The sequence below is a fragment of the Nicotiana tomentosiformis genome, chromosome 1 (genome assembly GCF_000390325.3).
Source record: "Nicotiana tomentosiformis chromosome 1, ASM39032v3, whole genome shotgun sequence".
NCBI classification, from domain to species: domain Eukaryota; kingdom Viridiplantae; phylum Streptophyta; class Magnoliopsida; order Solanales; family Solanaceae; genus Nicotiana; species Nicotiana tomentosiformis.
Window position 1 is genome coordinate 101,908,989 of NC_090812.1, and position 21,605 is coordinate 101,930,593.

The 21,605-nt window shown below is 37.7% G+C and overlaps 1 protein-coding gene and 1 long non-coding RNA gene across 2 annotated transcripts; one reads left to right on the forward strand and one right to left on the reverse strand.

The window, feature by feature from the left end:
• Positions 1–2,798: 2,798 nt before the first annotated feature.
• LOC104118267 (ARM REPEAT PROTEIN INTERACTING WITH ABF2-like) lies at positions 2,799–11,471 on the reverse strand. The gene is made up of 19 exons (XM_009629486.4): positions 11,081–11,471; positions 10,781–10,941; positions 9,733–9,905; positions 9,520–9,640; positions 9,365–9,439; positions 9,152–9,246; positions 8,915–8,990; positions 8,693–8,800; positions 7,551–7,679; positions 7,389–7,457; positions 7,180–7,239; positions 6,806–6,929; positions 6,574–6,713; positions 4,858–4,921; positions 4,689–4,768; positions 4,010–4,074; positions 3,802–3,919; positions 3,585–3,709; positions 2,799–3,070 (listed from the first exon to the last, which is right to left on the reverse strand). The coding sequence occupies exons 1-19, from the start codon at positions 11,328–11,330 to the stop codon at positions 2,977–2,979; spliced, it is 2,127 nt and encodes a 708-aa protein (XP_009627781.1). The 5' UTR covers positions 11,331–11,471; the 3' UTR covers positions 2,799–2,976.
• LOC138900951 (uncharacterized) lies at positions 3,987–4,292 on the forward strand. The gene is made up of 2 exons (XR_011412338.1): positions 3,987–4,109; positions 4,140–4,292. It is a non-coding gene; the product is annotated as an uncharacterized lncRNA (long non-coding RNA).
• Positions 11,472–21,605: the final 10,134 nt, after the last annotated feature.

Here is a 21,605-nt window from a genome sequence, read left to right on the forward strand (position 1 = left end):
CTTTTTCAGGTTCTGTGAAATTTCCCACGGATGTTGATTCCTAAAGAGTTCGTATAGATTGAGAGACATGCTTTACAGTATAAGTTTCTTAGTGTTTTTAGACATCATTTTGTACAACCAAGTCAAGTTAGACATCTGTACCCAGCAGAGTTTTGTTTACATTAATGCACCTATTGTAGCAATCTTTAACTTATAAGTAGTTTTTTTTTGGGGGGGTGATTTGATTGTGTACATCTTTTTTACGGTATCGATGTAAACTCTTTCTTAAATAATCCCTAAATGTTAGTTTAACGATGCATCATGACATTACTAATTGATGTAACAAAACACCTCTTTATCAGCAGGCTGACAACTATACTGTCAGCTATGTTACTATCAAGACTAAGAGCTTGCTTCCAAGCTCATACACAAATTCCAACTCACTAATAATCACCGCTTAATATTCAGCAGTTATGTAGAACATGGCTTAGAACATGGCTTGCTTGACACTAATGTAACTCCTAGAATAATGTGAGATTTATACAACCAACAACAACCCAGTATAATCCCACTAGTGGGGGCTGGGGAGGGTAGTGTATACACAGACTTTACCCCTACCATGAGGTAGAGAGGTTGTTTCTAATAGAAACTCGGCATCCTTCCCTCCAAGAATTTCTCACCTTACTCTTGGGGTGACTCAAACTCACAAGCTATTGGTTGGAAGTGGAGGTTGCTTACCATCAGAGCAACCCCTCTTGTCTTGAGATTTATACAATCTCTATTTTTAAAAGATAAAAGGCAAATTTTTGAAGAATTAATGAACAAAGATAAAAGTTGGTGAAGGCCATGACCTGATTCCAGGTGGTCTCCCCCTAGTTTGATAACAAAATGAATTTTGGGCCTAACTCAATCACAAAAGCTAGCTCATAGGTAATGATTGCGCAAGACCATATAAGAAGGAGTCCAAATGCCCATCCCACATCTCACAAATGATGTGGGACTCAACATACCTAGGGGAATGACATGAGAGAGCATACCATACTAAATATAATAGGAAAATATTTTTCCCATATACCCTCCTATATTAGAACAGGTAGTGAAGTTTGAACATATGATCTCCAGTTACAACAAGAAACTACTAAGTGAATGAATATTGCCCTGGTGGCGCTCAAAAGTATATGTGAGTTTTAAATATTTTTCAAGCAGCAGATCAGTGGGTATCCAAAAGGAAGGACACAACTGTTGGAACCCTTGAAAGTATCTTTATAAGAATGGCTGTTCTGCACTCTCAAAGAAACTCTTACCAATTCTTTCTATATGGCAAGCTTCATATCTGTTGTCCGATCAATGTTCCTCGCTGTAAATCCAGATCTTTCCTAAAGAGGATCCATCATTCACAAATCGTAATGCATTCTAAATAGACTCCCTTTTCTTGAAAAGAAAGAAAGGTAGGATTAACCAAAGATATATCTCCTTCCGTTTGTGAATCGAGTTGAGTGGAAAGTTTCATCTCTTTCCTACCACTAAATTGGAAGTTGCATAAATAGTTTTGCTTGGCATTTTTTAAATAACCAAACAAATTGATTCTTGATAGAAATAATGTTAATGACTATTCACTAAGCCGGCTGCAGGCCAACAAATGTTATGCAAGCAATTGCCAAAATCCATTTTCTACATTGCAAGATGGTGTGGAGTTTTGGAGTAAACACTTTTCCTATTTGATGAAACGTGAATATTTTAGGAGGTTAGATCTCCCCCCCCCCCCCCCCCCCCAACACACACACACACACCCAAAGAGAGATACGCATTCACTTTATATTATAACTTGGAAGGAGAAACTTTCCAAAGATCTGTTACTACTCATTGAATTCCTGTAGGATATTGTTATCCACCAAAGAATACATCGGCTCCGAGTTATTAAATATCATAGTTTTTTTCTTTGTGAAATAACTATTACTAGAAGGTAAAAGAAAGAAACTTTCTATGATAAGACAAGTTCAAAACTAGTTACCTTTCTTTTTCCCTTAAATACTTCAAGACTTATACCTTATAATATATCTACAAGATAATTGCTTTGGTAAGACTAATAAAATAAATATTTAACTTTTCTTCCCGCTACTGCCATGTGCAACATGCACTAATTTTAACTTGATATCGAATTTCATATGTTCAATTGTGAATATTTTAGTCAAACCAAGACACTAGAAGGTGGAAGGAAATTCACTCAAACTTTTGTCTTACTGGTATATTTTTTTTCATTAAGCCTTTTTTCAAGAAATAAATTTAGGGAATCATTTTCTAATGTTTCAACTAAGATAAAAAAATTTACATTAAAATGGAAAAAATATTTCTCCCTAATAAGCAAAAATCAAATTTCTTAGAACTATTTTTACCTTTTAACTTAATTTTATTTGTTCCAACTAACACTTGGACATCATTATAAATTATTTTCTGTATACTTAATTTGATATTATGTTTTGACCAAAAAGGTGCTAGTATAAGCTCGTTTTTTTATGACAATGAATGTCACTAACCAATTTAGGAGGTGGTGATCTCCAACTCTTCATAATTAGCTCGATTTCTAGTGTATTTGGTACGATATGAATCATTTTCTATTGGAAAATTTTCAGTTTTTTGTTGGTAAGTAAAAAATTTCTAGAATTTTTTTAAAGAATAATAATAAAATTAGCAAATTGGATAGTGTTGTAATAAAATTTTGAGTAATATCCGAAGAGCTCCACAGAAATTCTACCTTAAAAATTTCGATTGAATGCTGAAATTCTATCACCTCATCAAAGACCATTAGGAACAACATAGCAAGCATTGAAAGTGAACTTTATAAGCTAGTTAACCATCCGATGATCTGGAATTGGCGCATTCAATGAGGAATTACATTAGCTCTCATTTTGAGACACTATTACAACAGTAACCCATTCCTGTACATACTCTCTCCCGTGGTTACAATTTAATAAAAGAACAAAACTGAATCTGAAGCACCTACACCCGCATATCAGCTTGAATTGGCCTGGTAAGCGCCCTTACAAAGTAACTACGAGTCTCCGGTAATACACGTTGAATCAAATGTGAATACCTACATATGAAATTATAATGCCTTAATACACATAACAAGAGAACTATATATTCATACTAATCATTATGGGAATCTTCACTTCAAATTGAATGACATGCTTTGCGATTTCACACACCAAATAGACGTACACTTCCTCATAATGAAATAAGTTTGTATTTATCATTTACTACAAAAAAAACTTGATAATCACCACTTACGTTTCAAATATTTAAATGACAAAAAAGCATTTTATCACCTTGCGTTTAGCTATACTTACTTGATCAAGCTTTTAATTATAATTACCATAAAACAATAAACAGTCCATATTCTACAAATTACCAAGTTGAAGTACTTTTTTTTTCCTTTTCATAATCCGTGTTTTTTACAGATACTCAGGAGTTCAGGTTGACAGAATAGGTGAAACCTGTGTGTTAATGGCTGGCCAGAGATTAAGGTTAGAAGGATATGCAGTTTGGTTCGTCACCCACCGAACTCAAAAATAATGTAATTAAGGATAGTGAAGTCCAGGACATACCACGGCATGACACTTAATTGGTCAAACTTTTCCAAAATGAATAGAATGCAAGCATTACGTAATGTCAAAGCATTAAAGGCCTCCGACAACTCGAACATGAGAGAGACACTTTCCACAGATATATCCTAGACAAGACAAAAATCATTAGTAAAATTGTTACAGAACCCCCCCCCCCCCCCCCCCAAAAAAAAAAAAAAAAAAATATCTCAGCACTCACCTGTGCAATGGCATACTCGCAAAGACGTTTGAGGCCCTCTAATAGATACTGATCTGCAGCTCTTAGAAGATCCTGTGCAACATCCAAATTAACATCTACAGATCCTGTGTATATGTACCTGCAAGCAAGAGAGATTTGTCTTTAATAATGCAAGATTGACTTCCAAAATCTGAACCAAGGATGTGATGGTAATTAAAGTGCACTCTACCTCATCATCAACTCAAAAACATCCCATCGGATATTTGGGATCTCTATGTCTTTGGCATCTCTCTCCTGCAATACATTATCTACAGACTGTTAGAAACAAAGTATCAAGCAAACCCCAGATACGCTGACAGAGTGTAAGCAAATATTTTTGGCTATTAGTTGTCACTTCTTTTGCAATGGCCATGCATACACAATCTCTCTACCTGCACAAGGTGGGGGTAAGGTTGCGTACACACTACCCTCCCCAGACCCCATTTGTGGGATTACACCGGGTTTGTTGTTGTTGTACAAAAGAAAAAGATAATAGAAACAAACATTTTACACAAACATTGAAGATAAAGCAGGTCTGCTCTTGCATACTTAATAAAGTTGCTAGCCGTCAAATAAAAATAAAAATTTATGAGCCCTTCTAGGGTACGGGTAAGGTTGCGTACATCTTACTCTCCCTAGACCCCATTCCTAGGAACTCACTGGGCTGTTGTTGTAAAAGACATGAGGCTCACGGTTTGAAACTCGATAGATAATGGCCTACCCCTTTACCCTTCTCCAATTATGCACGATACCATCTTTAAAGTTGTCAAGATTGATTTTTACAATGGATGATAGCTTTTACACAGTTAGGAAATGAATAAATTTAAAACATAGAATGTAGACATCTTTTGGCTAGGAATACAACTCACCCGGTAGCCACCATCAAACATAGCTCGAAATGCATCAGAAGAAGCTAGTAAACAAATCCTATGGGCATAAAACCGTTTGCCTGGTGGAAGCACAAAAAAAAGTAAGATACAACATTTAAAAAAAGAAAAAGGGAAGAAAAATACATTAGAATAGTAAAACTGCTCTTACCCTCAACTAAAAATGTCACATCAGACAACGTAGAATTATTTACATACTGCTCTCCCAGATAAACCTGGATTTAAAAGAAATTAAAAGAGAAAAATGAGGGAAAGAGGTACTGCATCAGGATGGAATAAGCTTCACTAATAATTTGAGATCAGAAAGGACAGAAAGAATGAATACAATCAACCAAATATGAAACAGTTTAGGAGAACATAAAATGGTCAAAACAATCAGCACCAAATAGCCAATATTGGGTGCTAAAAGCAGCAAGATTTCATCAAAATGCAAAGCACATCCAATTCTCCCAAATGTCATCAAAAGTAACTCGGCATTATCTACATCCTCAAAATTGAAGAGTCACCCTAAGCCCACTTTATGGCCTACTTAACACCTTAACCTGGTGGCAGAAACTAAAAGAATTGGAGCAGATGCTCCTCCTCATTTGGGGGTTGGGGAACTACTTTTCAGGTCTTCAAGATGTACAATAGTTTCCAGTCTCGACTAACTATTGAGGGAAAAATCTAAGTCTTGTGTCTTCATAGCGCACTGCTTTGGAAAAAAAAAAAATTAGACATTAGACACACAACTACCTCCTAGTAACCTTGGGGGGGGGGGGGGGGGGCGATCAAGAAGAAGATAGGAGCATCACATTGAGAGAGATGTTGTCCAATCTACACTGAATACAGACAGCAAGGAAGATCACCAAAAGAGTCACATAAAGTATTTGCAGTCAACAACTACAACCATAGGGATGAGCATGTAAATTTGGAAACAACAATCGATAATATCAGAAACCACAAGAAAAGATGACCAAATATATTAACTTTGCATAGTTATATTATAAGTTTCAAAGAGTTGTTTCCTCCCTTTAGTATAAATTCTTCTTTTAGTGAAAGCCTAATCCCAACTCTCTCACTAAGATCAGATCTGCAAACAGAGGTTCTTCCTAAAGGGCCAAAGCAAATACCTTTCTTATATGCAAAGTTTTGAATAGGTTGAATAAGACTATGACCATGCAGGAGAGTTTATGCTTCTACAAAGGTTGCATCTTTGATCCCTAGAGATCTGTTCACATCCACGACAACACTATTACCATCTCTTTTTTTTTTGGATAACCGTGGTGTTCGGGTCAGCTTGTGCACATCTTGACTAATTCCACGAGATACCTGTCACCTACCACCACTCTATCCACCAAGGCTTGAATAGATGGGAAGAAATCACCTAGCGTTTTTTGCCTCAGCTGGGATATGAACCTGAGACATCATGATTCTCACACACTTCATTGACCACTAGGCCACACACTTGGGTGCAACACTATTACCATCTCTTATGGGTCAAGGGTAATAATGCAGAAACTATTTCAACACATAAATATCTATAAATAAACTTAAAAGTTTCACAATCCACAATTAATGTCTAAATCTGAATCCACAGTTGCCTCTTGAAGTAACACTATCGTAGATGTAAATTTTAGGCCTTATCCTAAAATTATGCCAATTATTCTAAAATCAAGAAGGCAATGAAGATGTATGTGAAATTTTGATTATCTATGAAAGGTCCTAATAAGGTCAAGGAATGATAGACTGACTAAGCACTACAGATATAGCAGTGGAGAAATGAAACAGAAACCAAAAAGTAAAAGGCAATAATCTAAATCCTGCTCGAAGCAAAAGTTGAAGAACCTTGATAGTGCAATCAGACCGAAAATTAAGAAAAACAAACCTGAGGTATCGGGGATGGAGGAGCAGCATCGACTTGCGAAAGTGAGCTAGCTTTGTTAGCCAATTTGCACAAAGCTACAGAGCCATCTTTTTGGTGCTTCAAGTTTGTTGATTCAAGGAGCTCCAAAAGCAACTCTAATCCTAGAATTGCATAATCGACATAGAAGAAGATATTGTCATTGCCTAACCAGAACCCCATAAAACCCAATCTCAAGTCTAAATCAAACATATACCATCGTTATTAATGAAAATTATTTTTTGGTCATCCGGTGAACAAAGATGGGACAGGGCCAAAGCAACTCGTCTCTGAATAACCTTCTCCCCAATGCGCATCAAATATATCAGATGGCCCAATATCTACAAAAGAAGGAGAAAGAGATTACATATAAGGATGACTAACCCTATAAGATTTAACAAAAGCACCTTGAGACATGTAAAATTAAAATGTGGAGAAGGGATGTAAGTTGCATTCATGTCATCAGAAGACAAAGTTTGCTATTGGTACCAACAAAATACACTCATGGTTTTATGTTCTCCGGTATGCATCATGTCCTTCATCACCAAAGTAAACTCACAGAAACAAATAACTTAAGATGTAGAAACTTACTCGTCCATGGATCTTCTCTTCTAATCTCTTCAATGTCTTTGCTACACAATCTCTAGTTGGCTGCATAGTCAGTGAACTCAATTTAGGAGCTCGGGGCAATATGTACAACAATAATAATGCAACTCATTTAAGGTAACAAAGGTACTTATCCTTGAGAGAAAAGCATAAAATTGAAGAATCACAAAAAAGGCGAAGTCAAGAGATCATACTTGGACAATAAATTCTCCATCCTGAAGCTTTTGAACACCTCCAACTTTTATAAGATCAGCAACATTATCCTAAAGCAGAAAGTCACAGTAAGTCTAAAGAAGCATGTAAATGCATGAAACTGATTATAATAAGAGTATATATGATCTGGTGACATGCAGCACCTCATTATCAGCAAGCCCGTATAGAGCAAATGCAGCATTGTGTTGCAATGATCCATTTTTTGAGTCAAGGAGCTTCAACAATGGGATAATCCCACCACAGTGAGCAATACCAGCCTGATTGTGTGTGTCCTGAACATCATGCAACCACTAACTCCCGGTCAACAACGTAGTACTAAATCCTCAAATCAAATTAAGTGCTATGAGAAAGAAGAAGAGAAGAAGAGAAGAAAATGGTCTGGCACTGTCATTCCTCATATTTGAAGTGAAATAGGAGCTCCCAAGGAAGTGCAAAAGTTAAAATAGTGTTCTTTACCATAATTAGGAACATCATAGTATCTTGATAAACCATTTTGCTTGGGTTATTAAAGTTTAATTAATGTTACTTTTCAAAACTGTTATCATGTGATCGTCGAACATGCATCAGAAAATTGTGAGATATAGAGCCATATATCATTTATCTACATCTGAAACAGAGCTAGTGATGAGGAAATAATACAGATCTGAAGAAGCCTGTTAGTAGAAACTGTAAATCACAAGAGATCGAGCTGTTTCAGAAAATTAAGTGATGAAGATGATATCCTCAAAATCCACTTTATGATATTGCTCAGAGTCAGTACTATAGCTTCCAAAAGGTTAGGGTTGATTAAACTTCCATATTGAGAAATCATTTCTATTATCCTTGCATAAGTTTTCTGCCCCAAAAGCATTAATTTCTTATCCTCTTAGAGATTACTCCACATAATATTTCAAGACCTGCCGAAGTTAGTGAATGTTAAAAAAAAACTATGTGAATTAACAGTTGCTCATCTACAAACGATTATCATAATCAACCATTTTTAATAGAAATCTTTTGCAGCAGCAGAACAATCAATAGTCCAATGGGACCAGTACAAAGGTCATATAAAGAGATCATTAGCATGCTTCACACTTGAAAAACCAAAATCAGTAATCATCAAATGCAAGTTTGTGATAAATCATCCCTAAGAACATTTGAAAGTCGACAAGATAATTCTTGGATGGCAAGCTTACATTAGACAGCCAATAGTCCAAGTGCTACTACCAAAAGAATGAATAGAAACAGATTTTCATGACAAGTACAAGAAAAATTGTGCTCCTCAAGATTTATCAGGATGAGGAATTACCTGCGCCAACCTCCCTAGAGCAAAGGCTGACATTTCCCTTAGTTGAGCATCTGGAGATTGCAACATCTCAATTAGCGGTGGAACTGCTCCTCTTTGAACAATATGAATCTGCAAGAGGTTTAAATAGATTTTACATTGTGTAAATAAGATTAAGTTGTTCAGTAATGCTACTTAAATAAAAAGTTTCTCCTATGAAGAAAGTAATAGAGCTTATTAATCAACCTTACAGTCTGTATCAGTTGCTGCAAATTGTCCTAGCAGTAAAGCAGCTTCCCTTTGGCTCTCTGAACAGCAGGAACTGGCATAAAAGATTTATAGTGAGCAAAACACAGAGGAAAAAAAGAAAAGAGCATATAGTTGCACAGGTAGGTCCTTCTAGAGGACTCTGCAAATAATAACGCAGGTATCAGAAATGTTAACATGATCAGGTCACTCAAAAGTTATGAGAGTTCATTATACCTAAGTAACCCAATCACAGGTTGTAAAGCTCCAGCAAGAAGAACTTCTTTCTTGATATTTGGTGATGAGTGCACCAGATTTCCGATGACTCCAACCTGCCACCCACAATTTAATTAGCTTTGTGGATGACTACCAGATGAATCAAAGCCAAGACCCTGGGTTATATTAAATATCATATGTGCTAGTTTATCATAACATTAAATGACGTCTCACCGCTTCATAGTGGATAGCAGTATCTTCAGACCGAAGCATTAGTATAAGAGTAGGGAGTGCATTGCATTCCACAATCTACAATCAATTCACACAAATTAACATAAATCAAACAGATAACCATAGAAATATTCAAGATAAATTTGTAAGCAATTAACCTGATTTTTGTTCTCATCATTCTTAAATGCCAAAGTTCGTAAGGCTCCTGCAGCTGCTCTCTGCACCTTTGAATCAACAAACTCAAGCAACTCAACAAGTGGAGGGATGCCACCTTCAATCCTATAGTCACAAAATACAGATGAAGTAAGAAATAGAGGTCTTCTTTCTGCACATGCTAAATAACAAAGTTTTCAGATAAGGAGCAAACTAACCTAACACGAGTTTTGATGCTGCTGTTTTCATGAGCAAGATTCGTGACTGCATCAGCTGCCCGACGAATAACACCATTGACTGCTCGAGAGTTCTGAGCATCTCTGTGCCTCTTCAGCAAATTAACAAGATGAGGCAAAGCTCCAGCATCAACAATGAGTTGTTGGTGCTCTGGCTGTCAGACATAAATATAAAATATATAAAAGAAGAGAGAGAGTAAATATCTACTCCTCTGAGTTTCAGAAGTACATAACGTACGGACTATCCAGAACGAAGTAGAAAAGCAAATTTCTTTTCAGTATGAGCATGATATACAAAAAATTAAGAAGGTACATAAGAAGAAGAAAAAAACAAATACTCCAAGTGTATGAGTTAGATGAAGTTGCGATGATGGAAAATCATTTATAGGCTATAAATGTTGATTGACCGAACAAATTTGGTAGGCTTCTTGCTCAAGTACAACATAAATATCGATATAGCAGGCAGTTAACTCAAAACACTCTTCGTACACTGATTAAGATTAATTTAGATCTGCACATGTTCCTACTTGGAAATTATCTACTTTGCAATACACTGAGGTAATTAACCTTTTACTTGATTTTCACACAAAAAAAATCTTTAAGATCTCCGGCATTGAGTTGCCCTTTCTTCTTAATAGATAATTTCAGCTTCTAAGATACAAGTAAAGTTATAATGATAGATTGTTCAAAAATTGCCCTTGCGACATATTTGGTAAATGCCCTTGTCAATGAACTTTGAGTAGTCTTGACTTGCCGCAAACGAATGCACAAATAAATCAAACTAAGTGCTCCAATAATACAGCAAAATGAAAATCTCATTTATTGTAACTTGTTCCATATAATACATAGCTCTAGTAGCAAAAGCAAGCTCTTTTCTACAATATGACTATCACCAGAACTTTGAGATAGTTTATAAAATCATCTGCAAAAACAGACTGATTTTACTTCACCGCATCACTGAAAGATGGCTATAATACAGTATAAATGATAACACTCTGAGAAAAATCTGAAAAACGAGCTGAAAGCTTACTTTTATAGCAAGAAGCCCAAGCGTAAAAGCACTTCCTTTCTCAGCCTCATGTTCGTATGGCATGTGACTACCTTCACCTTCACTCACATATGGCGGCGCCTCTAGATGCTGCACCAAAGCCGGAACAGCACCACAATCTACAATTACGTTCACAATTTCCTCTACAAAAACACAAATACTCAATTATCAAAACTTAATATCTCTCAAACTGATTAAAAAAAGCTATCGAACTCTCCTCACGAACATAGAAAATTTCTGATCAACTGGAAATGAAAAACAAAACCGAGAGTTTTGAGTTACCGTTTTTGGCTAATTCAGAGAGAACGTGTATAGCACGTTTTGCAGAGGCTCGATCTGACTCGGATGAAAAAAAGGAAGATTCTAGAACCTCAACCTGTGTACGGACTTCACGCGCCAGATCTTGATGAGCTTCTTCCGAAGATAAAGAAGAAGAAACCGTACGATCGTCTTCGCGATCTTCGTTTAGCTTTCTCTTCAAGCTCCTTCTACCAGAGCCCGACGAGCGTTCGCTGTGCTTCTGGTTCTCCATGGGAGAGTAGATGAGGAGGAAAAGGAGAAAAGGTGTGACACAGAGTAATCAGTGTGTGTAGTGTGTGTGGGGGCACTTTAGGGATAAAAATGAAATGTTTATGTGAGTGCTTTGTTTTGGGTTTTTATTTTTTGTACCCGGGGACCTTTTTCGTGCAATGCCCGCGTTTTACAAAAACAGTAAATTTTGGGTATTTAAACTTATTTTTGGAGGACTCCCGCCATTAATCCTCTATAGGGCCAACGATACACTACCAAAAAAGCTTTTTATAACGCAAACTCGCGAATCAAGTAATGTACAGCCTTCTTCATGCTGAACTGGCTCAGCTTGTAATATTCCTTTCGCCCTAATTTATACGATAGAATTTGATTGAGTACGAATATGAAAAAAATAATAGAAAATTATGATTCGTATGTACTAAATTATAAACTTTTTGAAGTTATAAATTGTCTCGTTAAAAACAAGACGAAAAGTTTGTAATTAAATTATTTTTTAAATATAAAAATATTTTTTAGAAAAAAACAAATTAGAAGAAAAAGTCATTGGGACAAGGGAGTAGTACTATTTGTCTGATTATCTGTGAGCCTTTATTTAACATCCTTTAATTAGTGTTGTAACTTTTTGTTGAATTCTACTTTATTCCTTTTTTTATTTACTATGACTTGTCACTTGTCAGGAAACACGTAGGTCATATTTTGAATTTTGTATTATAAAATATACTCCCTAATACCAATTGCTGTTAAAATGCTAGCACTTTTCATTTTCACTGAAATGATTTTCCAACTTCGAAACAAGACATCCCGATGCAATTATTCATACGAGTACGAGTTTTTATGTGAATTGTCTTCACTCATGGGATGTAATTGTAATAGAGTGTGGGTAGTGTTTTGATGTAATTTCATTAGTAACTAGAGATACAATTGTGTAGGGTAAAATATGATATGACATGTGGTTGATTAAAAGGAGGACACGTGGAATTCAAGATGAGATGGTTGAGGACCGAACGCAGCCACTGCGGTAGTCACCGGAACGGATAACGTTCATAAAAGTGTATTAAATGCTCTGCGCCCGGCAACATTTACTAAGGAATATTCTACAACATTAAAAACGACGCTCCATTACAAAGAATTTGGCATTTATACTCAACGTTACATCTTCATCAATAACAACAACAACCCAGTATAATCCCACTAGTGGGGTCTGGGGAGGTTAGTGTGTACGCAGACCTTACTCCTACCCTGGGGTAGAGAGGTTGTTTCCGATAGACCCTCGGCTCCCTCCCTCCAAGAACTCCCCACCTTGCTCTTGGGGTGACTCGAACTCACAACCTCTTGGTTGGAAGTAGGGGGTGCTCACCACTAGAGCAACCCACTCTTATCTTTACATCTTCATCAATGACCCTCATAATTGACATTAAATGAGGGCATGATCCTAGGACCTTTTTCCTTAGGCATAGTTATAAATAGTGAGCTCAGTTACCATTGTAAATGACACGAATTTTCTGCCAGGAACATATACTATATTCTATACAAAGCTCTGTACAATTTCACTTTCTTGCTTTTAGATCTCATCGTTGCTGTGTTCGGGAACTGTGTTCACGGAAACATCATCTTTGCTATTTCATCTACATTCTAATGCTAAGTATTATGTATTTCTTCAATTATTATATTATTTCAGGATCAAATTAGTTTACTTGTCTAGAAACCACGTATAAATTCAACAGTACCGTTTTACTGGCAAACAGTTTGGCGCCCACCGTAGGGCTGTCACGACCCAAAAACCGACCGTCGTGATGGCGCCTATCGTGGAACTAGGCAAGCCAACTACTCAACCAATTCACCCAAATAAAAGTTTTGAAAATTAAAAGGAAGCAGTTTATATTTGGGAAAAACTTATTTAAAAAAATGAAATAAAACCACAACGTAATACAAATCTCTCCCCAAAATCTAGGTGTCACCGAGTACATGCGCATCTATACCAGGATACAGCTTACTACAGTGTCTGAGGAATAAGAACTGAAATACAAATAAAGATAATGAAGGAGGGTCAAGGCCTATGAACGTCATGCAGCTACTTCGATAGTCTCCGAGATCTCGACTCCTCACTCAGCAGCCGCCGTAACCTGAAGTACCTGGATCTACACACGAGGTACAGGGTGTAGTATGAGTACAACCAACTCAATAAGTAACAAATCCAAACTGTGGACTGAAAGTAGTGACAAACTCAACCGACACAGTTTAATATAGAAAATAACAGTGCAGAAACGTAGACATGCTTTCAAGTTCGATAGATATCTCAAAATAGTAAAATGGATCAAATCTAAATGATATGAAGAATATAACTCCTCTACTTCTACATGCCAATGCACATGTTGTATGTGATGCACCGTGCTGATAGCCTCATGTGCTCACACTCTCAAATGCTCAATCATTCGGTACTGTATATGGCCCATACGGCCCAGGGAAGATCCATCCCGAAATATATACATCACTGACAATCTGTCACCCAGTACCGAGTAGGGCTAATCCAGCCCGTGGAGAAGATCCATCTCCAGGTATATAATGCTTCGGACAAGATCCATGTTCAAAGAAGATCCATCCCTCAATATAATCAACTGCACTCACTGGGGGTGTGTACAGACTCTGGAGGGGCTCTTTCAGCCCAAGCGCTATCATAAATCAGTATAACTGCTGCGGCGTGCAGTCCGATCCCATAAATGTCACTCATAATCAGGCCCTCGGCCTCACTCAGTCATAAATCCCTCATGTCTCTCTCACGGGCTCATAATGCCATGATACTAGCCTGGAAACAATGATGATGTATCAATAAATAACAATAGAGACTGAGATATTCTATGAAATGAATGAATATGACTAAGTACGAAATATCAATGAAATCAGTAAGACAACAGCAAGAAACGACCACTATGGGCCCCAACAGTACCGACATAATGCCTAAACATTATATCTAGCATGAGTGACTGCTCAATTACTTTATCATATGATAAAAACACGGATACCAACAAGATAGAACCACTATACAGTGCCATGGAATCGACCGGTCACAGTTCTCACGGTGCACGCCCGCACGCACGTCACTTAGCATATGTGTCACCTCAATACCAATCACATAACACATAAGTTCGAGCTTTCGAACCCTCAAAACCAAGTTTAGAAGTGTTACTTACCTCAATCTGAGCAAATCCCTACTCCAATACGCCTTTGCCTCACAAATCGGCCTCTAAATGATCCGAATCTAGCCACAAACAGTATAATACAATCAATACGGGCTAAAGGAATCAATTCTACAAGAAATTACTAAGTTATAACTCAAATTCCGAAATTGGTTCAAAACCGCCCTCGGTCCCACATCTTGGAATCCAACAAAACTCACAAAATCCGGAAGCCCATTCACTTACGAGTCTAGTCATACCAAATTCATCAAAATCCGACACCAATTGGTCATTCAAATCTCCAAAATCAACTCTCCAAATCCCTCGCCTCAAACCCCCAAATTACACCTTAAAAACACACCATCTAGGTGGAAAATCAGTGGGGAAACATAATTATTGAAGAAAAATAAACACAAGGAACTTACCTCAAGAATCCCTTTGAAAATCCTCTAAAAAACCCTGAAATCCGAGCTCAAAATGTTAGAAAAATGAAGAAAATCGCGAACCCTTATGTTTATATGTTCTGCCCAGTCAAACTGCACTTGCGGTCCCAAAATGCGCTTCTGTGGTGAAAACTCTGCATCTGCGGAAATCACTTAACCTAGCTGCCTCTGCTTCTACGAGCCCTGGACCGCATCTGCGCCATCGCAGGTGCAAAAAATTCCATCGCACCCGCGCACCAGCCCGCACCTGCGCCCGTCCTCCTGCTTCTGCGCAAACGCTTCTGCGCCCACATGTCCGCATCTGCGGCCTCTGCCCAAAGCCTTCCTAGCCGCTTCTGCGGTCCCTTTCTCGCTTCTGCGAGCTCGCATCTGCGGTTCCCAATCCGTAGGTGCGATTACACGAGCACTCCTCAAACTTCAGCAACTCTTCAACTTCAAACCTTGATCCGTTAACCACCCGAAATCAACCCGAGCCCCCCGGTACCTCAAACAAACATACCAACACTTCTTAAAACATCATACGAATTTAGTCAAATCCTCAAACCACCTCAAACAATATCAAAAACATGAATCGCGCATAGATTCAAGTCTAATGAGCTTTGAAATTTCCAAATTCGACAACGACGCCGAAACCTATTAAACCATGTCCAATTGACCTCAAATTTTGCACACGTCACAAATAACACCACGAACCTACTCCAACTTTCGGAAATCCAATCCGACCTCGATATCAAAAAGTCCACTCTCGGTCAAATTTTCCAAAATTCCAACTTTCGCTATTTCAAGCCTAATTCTACTACGAACCTCCAAATCAAAATTTGGATGCGTTCCTAAGTCCAAAATCACCTAACAGAGCTAACAGAACCATCAAAATTCAAATCCAAGGTCGTTTATATGTAAGCCAACATCCGGTCGACTTTTCCAACTTAAGCTTTTCATTATAAGACTAAGTGTCTCAATTCATTTCGAAATCTCTCCGTACCTGAACCAACTAACCCGATAAGTCATCTAACAGTTATAAAGCATAAATGGAGCAGTAAATAGGGGAACAAGACTACAACTCTAGAAACGACTGGTCGGGTCGTTACAGGGGCCTAGACAGTCATGCAATTAAATTGATCCTTGCCTCTTTTACTAACGTGTCTTAACTATTTTTGTCTTAGAAGAAATTGCAAAAAATGGCAGATAAAAGTGTTAATGATGCACACAATCCCGAAATTCGAGGGGACCAACCTTATTTCGAGAACTCAATCAGTGACACCGCAATGAGGGGAATGACGCCACACCGGTGCATGACAGACGGTACCCTCGACTGGTTTAGGAAAGAACCCGGTGATGCTGACTATGAGCAAGTAGCGGATGTTGTGAGGATCCTGCAAGAGCAACATGCAATCATTCTAGGCCATCTCATGTGGCAGGATCAGGTTATGATGGAATTGAAGCAGGCGATATCGGGTGCTTCGAATAATGCAAACAGGCGTGATCTAATTCCTCTCGTTGTTCCCGCAGACCAAACAACACAAAAAATCAATAACAATACTCCCAGGGGTGAAGTTGGCTCCGATGGGACTGGGGGGAGCAGATCAGGTCTTAATAACGAGAACAATTCATTCAAAGATGAGCTTTTAAGGTTCATAAGGGAAGTGAACGCCCGCATGGATCAAATCTCGGGCGCACCACCAGTATTGAAAGGCCCGAACTTGAAGAAGTATGTTAAATTACTGTACACGCCAAGTGCGGCACCAGCACTGATCCCGGAGCATTTCAAAATTCCTGAAGTTCCAAAGTATGATGGAACTTCAGACCCACACGAACATATTACCACCTACACAACGGTGGTGAAAGGAAATGATCTAGATCCTCACGAAATTGAATATGTGTTGCTAAAGAAATTCGGCGAAACCCTCACGAGGGGAGCCCTAACGTGGTATTCATTACTGCCCGAGCATTCCATAGATTCCTTTGAGATGCTCGCGGGTTCTTTCATTAAAGCACACGTTAGGGCCAGAAAGGTGCAAGATCGGAAGGCCTACATATTCAAAATAGCACAAGGAGAATTAGAATTGTTACGAGAGTTTGTCACTCGGTTCCAGAAAGAAAGAATGTTGCTCTCGGACGTCCCGGATGAATGGGAAGCTGAAGCATTCACCAAAGGATTGAATCCGAGAAGTTCAGACGCTTCCCCGGAAGCTGAAGGATAGCCTGCTTGAATTTCAAGCAACAACCTGAGCAAATGTTCACAACCGGTACGAGTCGAAGATAAGGATCGAAGATGGACAAGTCGGTTTTACATCATCGGCCAAAGGACGGGAGAAGAATAGAGAAAAATCAAAGGATGAATACGACGCAGATAGGTAGACTACGCGGGGTCGGTTTTTTCCCTACGAGCATACCGAAGGCCATGGCAGAAATTTCCGAGCAGTAAACAAGTTCACCGTTGACGGAGGGATTGATCATGGCTGAAACAATAGATCACTTCAAGATAAACAAACGTTGGGGCCTCGAGATCTTTCTTACCCCAGGTTATCAGAATATAACTTCAACGTCAGTGTAGTGGAACTGGTGTCAACCATGAGGAACATTAAAGAAACATGATTCTCGAGACCTATGAGGTCCGATTATGGCCAGAGGGATCCCAATTTTTGCTGCGAATACCACGGGACGAACGATCACTGGACATGGGTCTGCCTACATCTTCAGGAGGAGGTAGCAACACTATTAAAGAATGGTCATCTCCGAGAATTATTGAGTGATCGAGCTAAGAACAATTACGGTCGCAACACGCTGTCATGACCCAAAATTCCACCACAAGCATCGTGATGGAACTTAGTGTCTAAGACTAAGTAATCCTATCATAATAACAATTCAAGCCATTTTTTTAATTCAAGACAAGTGTCAAAACCAACATCGGAAATACTTAAACAACCTCTCAATACTGATAATACTGAGTCACGAACTCTAACTGGATGCATGAAATGATCTCAAGGATCGAATATACAATATTGTTCGAACAATAATTGACAGTACAATAAAATGGAAAGACTCCAAGGGACTACGACGACCAAACAGCTTTACCTTGAATCCTTGCGATTAACACACTAACTCTGCTCGAGTCCAATATCTCCAGTACCTGGCTCTGCACAAAAATGTGCAGAAGTGTAGCATGAGTACACCACATTCGCTACTCAGTAAGTATCAAGACTAACTCGGTGGAGTAGTGACGAGATACAGTCAAGACACTCACTGGTCTAATAACCTGTGCAATTTAGCATACAAAATAAAAGGAAACAAATACCAATGATGGCAATAAGAATCAATCAAGGATATAAACAACAAGGCCACAAGAACACCATAAATATTGCTTAAACGAATAATGAACATATGTACAACCAAGTAATCAAGTCCTTCAAATATAAATCTTTCACCTATAAGTTTTTCAAATAAAAATCTTTAGAATAGAATCCTTTCAAATAAATATATTTCGAATATACTCCCTTCAAATAAATATCTTTCGAATATAATTCTTTCAAATAAATATCCTTCAATATAATTCTTTCAAATAATATTTTTGAATATAATTCTTTCACACCCTATGACACCTCATTTCATAATCATAAATATACGGGTCTCAGCCCACTTTCATATTTTCATAATACGGGTCTCAACCCACTTTCATATTTCTACGGCATCTTGTGCCTATATTTTTTTATCACAATTGCACGGGCAACTCACGTGCCAAAATATCAATATATATGATCCACATGGATAACTCACGTGCCAATAATAAAATTATTATTTACTCGCGGCAACTCGTGCCCACATCTCATTTCACAATTGTATGGATAACTCACGTGCCAATATCGTAATCATTATATATCCACGGCACCTCGTGCCCACATTTTATATCACAACCGCACGGACAACTCATATGGTAATAACAGAATTCGCCCGGTAATAGCCACATGCTCACAATTTTAACATGTATTAGACCGTTATCAAATTTACTAAATTAAAAAAACAAGTTGCCCAAGATATAAAAGAAATCACAAGGAAATCAGAACATCACATAAAAATCACCAACACAATAATCCCACATCATCATATATCATCCCTGACAATAGCCACCCTTATCTCTCCTAAAGCCACCCGTATCACTCCATATAATAGCCACCCTTATCCCTCCGCCCCGACAATATCAATAACCACCCTTATCCCTCTGCCCGGACAATATCAATAGTCATCTTTATCGCTCCTATAGTCACCCTTATCACTCCTATAATAGTCTCCCTTATCGCTTCGTTTAATAGCCTCCCTTATCGCACTGTTTAATATCCTTCCTTATCACTCCGCCTAGATAATATTCCAACACACATAACAATAAAGAAATGTCACTTTATACCTGCATAATATTAACAATGGAATGCCACACTTATACGCCGTACAACAGTAACCCAAATCACACAATAATTTACACAGGAGAATATCACAACAACAACACATAATCAACTCATAATTACAAATTGCCCGTAGGCCACAACCTTTCCAAAAGTAAAATGAAATCAATTAATTTTACAGCAAATAGCCCAAGGCTCCACACAACGTTTAGAAAACCTCAAAAACAATAACAAGGATGGAAAAATAGCTCAGCACAGGACAACGCCTTCTTTAATCTAAACTTTAAATAAATATACAAATTCCTCTTTTAAAACTTATTTAATTAATTATTTCAATGAAATGTCAACTCAACAAATACACGAATTCACATAAAAATCAAAGTGGCAATAACACCAAATTATCATATAAAAACAAATTCGAAAAACAAAGATTTAATGTATGACAAATAGAGGATTTAATAAATGCCAACAATTATCCAATTTTATACATAAAAATGCTAAGACTTTAAACCAATAAAATTTGTACATATAAGCCAGAGTACGTACTCGTCACCTCACGTACACGGCTTTCAATCACACAATTTTCACATAAGACTCAATGCCTAAGGGGTAATCCCCACTCAAGGTTAGGTAATATACTTACCTTTACGAAGTTAGGCCGATATTCTAAAATAGCCTTCTTGTGTGAAATGATCTTCGGACGGCTCAAATCTAGCCAAATAAATTATATAACTTCATTAAAATTCACCGGAAATAATTCCGGATAATATAACATCGACTTAAAATTTCACATTAAAACATCAACCAGAAAGTCAATGTGGGGCCCGCCTTTCAGAACCCGACAGAATTTTTATGAAATCCGAATCACCCATTCCGATACGAGTCCAACCATACCAAAATTACTAAATTCCGATAACAACTCGGCCCTCAAATCCTCAACTTAACATTAAGGGTTTTCACAATTTTTCCAACTTAAAACACCAATTAAATGTTAAAAATAACATTGGATTCGGGTAATTTAACCAAAATTGAGTTAGGAATTTTTAACCCAATATTTCCCTTGAAAATCCCCCGAAAATCGCTTCTCCCGAGCTCTAAAAACGTCAAGAATGAATAAAAATTACTAACTCCCAAATCTAAGCTTCTTTCCAGGCAAGTCACATCTATGAAATTCAACTTGCCTCATTATTTCTAGCAAAAACAAAAGGCAATACCTGCCTTCAGTAAATTGGTCATAACTTTTTGTACAAATATCCAAATGATGAATGATTTACTCTTCTCGAAACTAGAATCAAAGGGCTACAACTTTCATGTTTTAATCATATCCAAATTCCTTATACATTGCAAGAGATAAGATTCCAAAATCTGCCCTGTGCATAAGGAATTTTCTGTGATGCACACTGCCAGTCAAAGAGACTGCAGTACCAGTATTCAGTAAATCAATCATAACTTTCTGTACAAATGTCCAAATGATGAATGGCTTACCTTTCTGAAATCTAGATGCAAAAATTTAAAACTTTTATTTTTTAGATCATCTCCAAATTCCTTACAGATTGCGAGATATAAGCTTCCAAAGTCAACTATGTGCATCAGGAATTTCTCGCGATACACATTGTTGTAGCCAAAACCAGCAATTAAAAATGGCCTAGAAATGGTCCAAAACCACTCTGAAACTCACCCGAGCCACTCGAGACCCCGTCCGAATATATACCAACAAGCCCCATAACATAATACGGACTTAGTCGAAGCCTCAAATCACATCAAATAATACCAAAACAACGAATCGCACCTCGAATCGAACTTATGAGTTTATGAAATTTTCCAAATTCTATATCTTGTGCCGAAACGTATCAAATCAATCCGGAATGACTTCAAATTTTGCATGCTAGTCATAAATTATATAATGGAGTTGTTCCAATTTGCGGAATCAAATTCCGACCCCGATATCAATAAAGTCAACTCTCGGTCAAACTTTCCAAAATTCTTCTATTTTCCAACATTCGCCAAAAAGCGTCGAATTGTCCTACGGACTTCCAAATCCAAATCCGGACATACGCCTATATCCAAAATCACCATACGAAGCTATTGGAATCATCAAAACTCCATTCCGAAGTTGTTTGCACAAAAGTCAAACTCCGGTCAACTCTTTTCACTTAAGCTTCAAAAATAAGAATTATTTTTTTTTCAATTAAATTCTGAATCTTCCGAAAACCAAACTCGACCGCACAGACAAGTCATAATACATATTACGAATCTACTCGGTGCC